General features: G+C 48.4%; 3 protein-coding genes across 3 annotated transcripts; 2 read left to right on the forward strand and 1 right to left on the reverse strand.

Moving 5' to 3' along the window:
• Positions 1–605: 605 nt before the first annotated feature.
• Positions 606–4,494, forward strand: CC84DRAFT_1191771 (glycoside hydrolase; the record flags this gene model as incomplete). The annotated part of the gene is made up of 6 exons (XM_018181205.1): positions 606–1,161; positions 1,198–1,722; positions 1,768–2,833; positions 2,883–3,022; positions 3,104–4,120; positions 4,265–4,494. The coding sequence occupies 6 exons, from the start codon at positions 606–608 to the stop codon at positions 4,492–4,494; spliced, it is 3,534 nt and encodes a 1,177-aa protein (XP_018028967.1).
• Positions 4,495–5,419: 925 nt separating this feature from the next.
• Positions 5,420–7,033, forward strand: CC84DRAFT_1234383 (uncharacterized protein; the record flags this gene model as incomplete). The annotated part of the gene is made up of 1 exon (XM_018183817.1): positions 5,420–7,033. The coding sequence occupies one exon, from the start codon at positions 5,420–5,422 to the stop codon at positions 7,031–7,033; it is 1,614 nt and encodes a 537-aa protein (XP_018028968.1).
• Positions 7,034–8,397: 1,364 nt separating this feature from the next.
• CC84DRAFT_1234386 (uncharacterized protein) lies at positions 8,398–9,140 on the reverse strand (the record flags this gene model as incomplete). The annotated part of the gene is made up of 2 exons (XM_018183818.1): positions 8,686–9,140; positions 8,398–8,629 (listed from the first exon to the last, which is right to left on the reverse strand). Exons 1-2 carry the CDS (start codon positions 9,102–9,104, stop codon positions 8,398–8,400), a joined length of 651 nt encoding a protein of 216 aa, XP_018028969.1. The 5' UTR covers positions 9,105–9,140.
• Positions 9,141–9,338: the final 198 nt, after the last annotated feature.

The following is a 9,338-nucleotide window of genomic DNA, read 5'->3' on the forward strand; positions in this document are numbered from 1 at the left end:
ACAGCTTCCTAGCCTGCAACTCTGCCAGACGCAAGCACACTGGTGAATGAAGAGGCAAAGAGAGCGACAGTAAAGAGCTTCATAGTGGTGAATGGGTGAGTGTATGCAACGAGTGACTGAACGAACGGCGGGGACTCTAAGAGAGGTGGGAGTCGATAATTTCTAGGAGATACAACACATCGTTGCAGGCTGATGTAACCTCGCGAAGGTAAATGAGATTTCTATTCTCGGTCTTTAACTCAGAGATGGCCTGAGAGTAGCAAGTATCCTTAAAAGCGAATATAGTGAGCCCAGCATTATGCGTGCACGTATGCAGAGTTATCATCCGTGACATTATCCGCAAAGTTCACAAATAATGCGTAGGATTTCCGAGATTGAGCCCCATGGCGATGTTAGACGCGTAAGCCGACCTTTGCCCCCTGCATGTTCCAGACGTGTGGCACGGCTACAGAAGACTACCTAGGGCGGACCTCGGCAGTATCGATCACACGAAAAGTCCCAATGCATCAACTACTGCACGCCTTGGGAAATTACTTCTAGCACGCTGTTCGCCCCTTGAAAACTACGTTCATCAGACATTCTTTTGAGTTTCCTTCCCTTCCACAATGAGGCACACATTCGTTTATTTTCATTACACTCTTTTGGTCCAGCTGGGTTTGTCAAGCGCCTGGCAGAGTCCTGGACGACCATGTCCCAAGGCCTGCAGCAAAGCTGGCGATGACCCTTCCAAATGGACGGATTTGCACGGCATCGGGGCATTGAAGCGGTGCCACGAGCCCGTACTCTTCGACACTGCGTTGTGGACTGACGACGATCCACTCGTGCCGTTGACGCTACGAACCTGCACTGCAGCCGATGAAGAAGTGAGAGTCCAAGTCGATTACAGCCCAGCGCCATTCACTTTCGGCAAGCCATCCGAGGTGTTGGCAACCACGACGAAGTGCACACTCAATACAACCTCCAACACCCAGGTCAAGGGCTATAGAGCGAATGGGCAGACGTTTCGGAATGAAACGATCCTTGACATACGAATCTGGGATGAAGACGGTCTCAAAGCTACGCAAGGAGACGGTGATAAAGTCTCAGGAGCCGCTAAAGCTCTACACGACTACCTCGCCAAACGGGACGACTGCTCTTCCACCATCAAGTTTGTCCGTTACGGTGAGGCAGTTATTTGAATTTATGTAGGCACCGAAGTCACAACGTCGAGTGCCTTGACCGTCCTCCAAGCCCTCACTACTTGCCTCAAAGACAGGCCCGATTCGCTTCGCCTGATTGCTCAAGCTTGCTCCGGCCCAGCCCCTGCGACGTGGATGGTCGGCGCCTATTTTGATCGTAAGGGAGATATCTCGGCCGCCCAGAAAGTGCTCAGAACGTGGGGTATGGGCGACTGCATCGATGATGGTTCTCGAGTAGGAACCGATACGCCGATGAACTTAGATTTAGTCCGTGCAATCAGTGTGCCTCTTCGCATCGGCTTGTACAAAGGTTTTGGGCAGATAAACGAGCCGATTGAGCTCAAGGATATAGCCACGCGTTCACTGGAGCCTCGCGCTGAGTGCACGGCTATTCAAGTTCAACCCAAGGACGGGTGTTGGGCACTCTCACAACGATGCGGCATAACTCAAAAAGATCTTGAGAGCTACAACCCCGAAAACCTGGACTGTAACAATGTTCAAACGAAGGCGTGGGTGTGCTGTTCTAAGGGTACCCTACCAGACAGTAAGTTGCCAACCTGATCTCTACAGCATGTCTAACGAATTGTAGTGGGCCCAAAACCCAACCCCGACGGGTCATGTGCTACTTACATCACCCAGGAAAATGATACTTGCTCCAGCGTGGCTGCAGCATTTGGCATCACTATCAATAAAATCAAAGACTACAACAAAAAGACATGGGGTTGGTCAGGATGCGCGCTTTTGATTGGCCAAAAGTTCTGCGTCTCCTCAGGCGACCCACCGATGCCTGCAGAGAGGGACAATGCGGTTTGTGGTCCTCAGAAACCTGGAAGCACGAGACCAACTGATGGCATGGATCTAATTGATCTCAATCCTTGTGCACTGAATGTTTGCTGCAACGTTTGGGGCCAATGTGGTACCACAGACAACTTTTGTATTTTTAACCCGGCAGACACGAAGAACCCTGGTACCACGCAACCCGAGAAGAATTCTTGCGTATCTAGCTGCGGTATGAATATCACCAACAACAAAACCCCGCCCGAGCAATTTCGCAAGATTACGTACTTCGAGGCTTGGAACAAGAATCGCCCTTGTCTACACATGACCATTAGTGATGTTCCAAACAATTTCACCCATATTCATTTTGCGTTTCCACAGATCACGGCCGACTACAAGATCAACATCACCGGGATGGAGGACGAATTTGGAAAGCTAAAGGGCATCAAAGATATCAAGCGCATCATCTCATTCGGTGGTTGGGCTTTCTCGACAGAGGCTCCAACTTACAATATCTTCCGCGAGGGTGTCACTGATGCAAATCGTGCTACTCTGGCGTCCAACATTGCAAAGTTCGTTACCGACAACGGTCTTGATGGCGTGGGCTTTGATTGGGAGTACCCATCTGCACCAGACATTCCAGGTATCCCACCTAGTGCCATCGCAGCTGGAGACCAATATAAACTTTTCCTGCAGACCGTCAAACGGCGTCTCCAGAAACAAACTGTTTCCATCGCGGCCCCTGCATCTTATTGGTATATGAAGGGGTTCCCCATCAAGGACATTGCTGGGATCGTCGATTATATAGTTTACATGACGTACGATCTGCATGGTCAGTGGGATTATGGCAACAAGTGGTCAAATCCCAGCTGCGAGGAGTATGTGTATAAGTACCCCCAACTCTACGCTTTCAGCTAACTTGTGTAGGGGTAATTGCTTACGATCACACATCAACAAGACTGAGACCCAGAATTCACTCGCCATGATCACAAAGGCCGGTGTACTATCGAACAAGGTAGTCGTTGGAGTCGCCAGCTACGGTCGCAGCTTTTACATGGAAGAAGCAAGTTGCCAAGGACCTATGTGCAAGTTCACCGGCACGAAGGACGAATCCGACGCCACCGAGTGAAGATGTACCGAAACCGCAGGCTACATTTCCAACGCCGAAATCCGGGAAATCATCACAGAGAGTCTGCTTGGCTCAGGCGGCAATGCCACAGTATCCTATGACAAAGATTCTGATTCGGACATCCTTGTATATGGCGGCAATGACTGGGTCTCTTACATGAGCGACAAGACTAAGGCATCCCGCACAGATTGGTACAAGGGCCTCAATTTTGGCGGAACATCAGATTGGGCTGTTGATCTTGATAAAGATCATGGAGATGATGGCGTCGGCAGTGTCGATCCAGACGAGCTTGAGAAGGAAGGCGTTGGTCCAAAGTGTGATTCCTATGGCAGCTACGACACGCTTGAGAAGATCTCGGGAAACGAAAACCTGCAGCCTACATGTGCCGCGGTGTACGCGCTCGGTGTTTTAAAGAAATTACTGGGCGAAGCCATGGACAAGTACAATTCGGTCAATGATAGGTACGATGGCAAGTTCAAGTCATATACCAAGTACTTGAAGAACGGGCTCCCAGACGTGTTAGGTCGTCACATGGACTACATGGATGGACCCAGTTTGCCCTACTTCGACTGTCATTGGGTAGGTGGAGGAAAAGACTGGAGAGGTGCCTGCCCAGTTCCTAATAATGTACGTGGGAATCAACCGTTCGATGTATGGAAGATCACGCAGACTTTGAGAGATTCCGATGGATTTTACAAAGACTTACAGAACAAGACGGGTATTCTGCAAGACTGGATCGAGTTCTACACTTATAAGGAGCATTCTAACTGCCAGCCTGAGCCTTGCAACAACCTGGACTTGACCATCGAAGGTCAAGCACGTCTCAAAAAAGTCTACGACATTCCAGATCCGAAGGATGTCGTCACCAAGGCGATGGGGAACCAAGGCAGCTTGATGCATTCCCTAACCGTGCAGATTTTCAGCATCGGTATGGGCCTTTGGAATGGAAGCATTCAAGACGTGGTGCAGTCTCTTGCTGTTCCGGTCTTCCTCGTACAAAATGCTATCGAAGGAATGGAAGACGCAAAAGAGCTCGGTGAAGAAGAAGAGAAGGAAGAAGCGAAGAACAAGCTCATCACCATTCTATCTGCCGTCTTCATGGTAATTCCATTCCTGGGTGAGGCGGCTGCTATCAGTGCGGGTGCTACCACCATTGCGCGACTCATTGCTATGGTTGGAGCTGCTGCAAATGGTGGTCTCGCGATCCAGACAGTCGTCGAAGATCCAAGTATGGCCCCGTTTGCTGTCATGGAAGCATTGAGTCTGGGACGCTTGAAAACGCCCAAGGAGTATTTCTATGCGGCTAAATTCCGAACGGTGATGAAGGAGAAGGATATCTCTGCATTGGGAAGTAAGTATGTTTCCCAAGACGCGATGGTTCAGAAGATCATCAAGACTTGTAAGAAGTAGTGAGCGAACGGTAAAAGTAAGGGAAAGGATCTGGACATGACTTCATTCCAAAGTATGAAATTCTGCTTTAGTGATGTTTGGGTCGACATGCTGCAAGACGAAAAGAGAGTGGCCACTTAGGCCATAACATAGGCATAGACGTTGGACAAAAGCCTTTATCAGTTAGGAAGATTGAACCATGCGGTTGCTCGTTAACCATATCTTATACACAGGATAATAACTTCTCGCCCCTACTGTAATGTGATGAGGCTTGGATGCATCTCTTCGGAGCATTTAAGTCGCTGTAACCCTCGAAGCACGTTTGTATGGTCGTGTGGGAGCTCTATCAAGTTTACTCGGTATCTGCTACCGGTCAATATTATTCTGGTGACCTCGAGTAAAAAAAATTTGTAAAGATGACTGAGATACCGCATATTGTGATAAATGTCTCTGCAAGAGCTGGACCTACAAACATAGCTTCAATAAGTAAAGACAGATAACATTCGAGCATATTTTAGTATACCGATCATCAGATATTCTTATCAACAAATTCAGCACGTAAACAATACTATCTATGTATTCGATTAGCAAAATACTTATATAATGACGTATTGACTTGAAGCTTGAGATATACGTTTGAGATTACATAACTACAGAATTAGCGTCACAGTTGTTCGACACTTTGCCTGGAAACGGCTCTTTTCGAGCGAAACAGAGCGGCCACGGGAGATCGATGTGTCGGATACTATGCGTTGATGTGGCGTGGCATAATACCTAGTCTACGATAGAATTGCTTAGCCTGGCGATGCACGCGACGCGGTTAATATCGCTAGCGCTCACTGTCTCGTATACCTATAACAATGCGCGCACTCTCACTTTGTCCCTCTCCACGTCCTCGACAACAAACTACCGTTTCGAACAGGCGAAGTTCCTCTCTTACGCAGTCATGCGCCTAGATCAGATCCCTGTGGACGTTCTGAACCTCATTTTTTCGAACCTTTGTTACCATTGTCAGAGGCCAGGCAATTTTGTCAATGCAGACGAATATGATACAGTTGAGGATAAGAGGTCATTGGCACGTTTGTGCCGCACATCCAAAGCCATATGCACTGTTGTGCAGCCAATCCTCTACCACTACTATGCGACGGGAAATGTCCGCAAGGCGGGAACCCCATATCGGGGACATTGGGGCAAGAACGACGTTGAAGTGTGGGATTCCAATTTTCTCCCTCAATTCTTGCGTACCATTATCGCACGCCCAGACTTGGCTGAACGCGTGAAAAGCTTGCAAATTATCTTGGGAAGAGAACGGGTCTCAGAAAACCCACCCGAAGCGACTCATCCAGACCTCACAGAAACTATGAGTCTGCTGTTGAATATGGCAAAGGAACGGCACCTGCTGCCTTGGAGGTTGAGAAAAGATAATCTTAAAAGGTACTCCGCCGACACATCGCTTAACCTCGAGGAGCTCTTCTTGGTCGTCCTACAGTGCACAATCAACGTTCACACTTTACTTCTCGCTTGGCCATATGGTTTTCGAGAGTATCTGGAAACGCTCAATGAAACTAATTGGACGCTGCCTCCTTTATTGACGTTTCCCTCGCTTAGAACTCTCGGTGTTATAAGAGGCTCGCATGACTTCTGGCTCCGTGAGAGAGGCCATTTCTTCAACGCTGCGTTTAACGTCGACACCTTGTATATATGCGACGGTGGCGGCTGGTCGACGGACGATCATCACAACGATATCATGATCTATCCAGTAGCGAGGACATCCGACGCCCATCTCGACTGTGAACAGCTCGGTCTCTTAAGACTACGCAAATTATCGCTAAACAGTCGTACCCCGACAGACTTTATGGACTTAATGTTTGCACTCACCAACGGCATCGAAGAATTGGAAGTAGAACAGAACGAAAAGTTCCCCGGCATTGAAGATTTAACATACTACTGGACTACCTGGGAAAGCTATAGCGATTCTTTCGATGAGGCCCTGCAAGTGTGGTCAAAGACGCTTAAGCGGCTATGTCTTAGCTATATCCAACCGTCCAAATTCGAAGAGATCGACCGAGATCGCCAATGGGACCCAGAGGATGAATACGAATATCGCCCGAACCAGCTAAACTACGATTCTATTTCTTCCCTTTCTATGTTCCCCCTTCTCGTCGACATCACCATAGATCTGCGATCCATCTACCGGGAGACTGACCCCAAGGTCCCTTACCGACTTGTCTCCTTCCTTCCTCCTGTGATCGAGCGTCTTCGCATTACATACGTTTTTCGTGAGATTACGAAAGAACTACACCAACTTGGAGCACAGGCGCCTAGGGACTTTCCACACCTGAAGGCTGTTGTTGTCGGCATTCCATACAAGACTGAAACAGAATGTCATGAAGGACTCGAGAATATGAAAGCGTCGGGTGTGGATGATCTTTTCGAGAGTCATGGTGTGAGTTTCTCTTGGACAGTTGATTTTATGGGAGCGGATTTGAGGACGATGGTTCCGGGGATGACCATAGGGTTACCGTTGATACCGCTGCCAGGAATAGAGACGCGTAATTGATAGGGACTCTAGTACCCCTCAATCGTCTGTACATGGCGTAAAAAGAATGCAATTTAGGAATTTCGTTAATTGCTGTTTCAAAAGCCTCGAAGCTTGATCTCGTGAGCTGAGAATTATATCGAGGATATGAGATAAGTGCCCGATAAACGCAGATCGATTTCTCTCAAGGTAAATCGGCGCTTAGAAAGGTCCCTGTAAAGGGGCGAGGCTGTTAGGTAGCAACCGCAAAATAGGGTTAGTAACAATAACGAGGTATGATATGATCAGGTCCCTATAATCTTAAGGATAAAGACCTTAGCACAGGCTATCAGTATAGGGATATCTATGAAGCTGGTCTATTATGCCGAGATTGTTTTGACTGACCCCTACTCTGGATTACTCCCTTTGGCCGCTGTAAGGCGCTGTTTGTTTGCCGTCGACTCCTATAGGGCTTTAAGGATGTCTTCTCGCAGCGGAGCCATCATGATTCGTCTTTAGTGGTGCGCTGTTCAGAACTTGGGTGGAGCCAGGGAATGGGAACAAGAGAACGAATAGTGACTGATTCTGCAGCCACCGTACCCTGTAATGTATGATGCTAAGTCGTGTTCGGTCGTGTTCAACTACTATGCGGGGTAATATGACCATGAGTACAGTGAACATCTTATTTAGAAACCCGCTGCATGGAGCCGGCTTCCTGATAGACGTATACCTCGACGCTAATTCTTGCAATTATCGTGACCGAGATATTTTTCTTTTGTCTGAAAACAGCTCTGGGTGATAGATCAAAAGCGAAGAGCGCAAAAGCATCGTTCTCGATTCACGACTCTTCGTTGTTCGCGAATGATTGTTAGGTCCGGTTTCTGCCACCAACATTACCGTACATCACGTTCTGTCTCGTCCAATAGTCCCAACACAACAAAGGCTTGTGAAGCCTCGTGTAAGATACGAAGGTACCTACTGATCTGGTCACGTGGCAGACAGCACGGGCGTGCGCGTGAATCAAGTCGCTCGGTCTGACACAGCAGGACGTAGAGAAGGCAGAGGCAAACGCGCGGCAGCTCCGATCGCGACAAGACTTGGATTCCCCGTTCGAGTGAAGTTTATCCTATTTCTAGCTTACCGCCTCACCCTCCACAGACCGGAATCAGCCAGACCGTCGAAGCCGCCGCATCGAAATTGGACGCTAGCTTTTAGGAAGAGGCATCCCCAGATAGAAGCAAGGATGGTCAGAGCGCTAGACTGAAATCGCCACGATAAGAACATATACTCGAAGATTACACACTGGTTTAAGGTGATTGGAGAGGTACTTAGGGATCCAGAGATCCTACCTGGGAACGTCTATAACATGGATGAGACTGGAGTGATGCTTTCTATGCTAAGCTCTGTTAAAGTCCTCGTAGGTAAGGATGATAGCCGGAAGTAGCCATGCCGCTAAGCCAGAATATAGACTTGCTATCCTTATCCTGCGCCCATTTGGTGATGTCCTGCAGCAGTGCAGTACGGGTGTTCGGTAGGCATCGCGCGTTGTGTTCCTCCGTATGGGAGTCGTAGGATGCGCCATGGGCAATAGGTAGTTTGGCTAGATCCAGTTTCTGGTCTATGCTTAATACAGCGGTTCTGCAGTCAGTGAGAAGGTGTTTCTGCACACAACAGATCGGGGTACGGAAACTTACGTCTGGTCAACCTGTAGCGCTAAACTGAGGGTCTGTTCGCATCCTTTTAAGCTTGACACGATTTTATCCACCTGCTTGCTCGTGAACGGCCATTTGAGCGCACGGAAGCCGATTCGACTCATAGTCTTGCGGCCCTTTCCTGGTTCTAACTCTACTTGCAGGTTTTCTAGCTCCTTTAGGCATTTTGTGAGCGAGCTAAAGAGGCCCTGAGTGGCAGAGAGCTGCGTCTTGTCCTGGCTGTCAAGGAGCTGCTTGATCTGCTCTAGGATGTGGGTGATATCGCTGACCTTTCCCTGTACACGCTCGATATCATCTTTAGCACCTCTAACGGCTTTAGAGTACTGGAGGCATAGTGAAACAATCTTGGCGGATATATCAATCACCGCGATGACGCTTGCTGCGCCCGAAAGACCGTCCATAATATGAAGTCTGCGGCGGAGATGAAGTTATTAGATAATCGCGTGATGAGAATCGTCAAGTATCTGATGAAAAAATTATGATTCATTTATTAAAGTGTGTCGTGATCGTTTCTACAGATTTTCTTGTTTTCTTATTGAATGCCTTCCAAGCAAGGGAGAAACCGTTTTAGGAATAGGTACAGGTGCGCCAGCCACCTCATAGATAACCATATAATTAGACACACCCCCTCAGCT

This window comes from Paraphaeosphaeria sporulosa (assembly GCF_001642045.1).
Source record: "Paraphaeosphaeria sporulosa strain AP3s5-JAC2a unplaced genomic scaffold CC84scaffold_19, whole genome shotgun sequence".
In the NCBI taxonomy this organism is placed as follows: domain Eukaryota; kingdom Fungi; phylum Ascomycota; class Dothideomycetes; order Pleosporales; family Didymosphaeriaceae; genus Paraphaeosphaeria; species Paraphaeosphaeria sporulosa.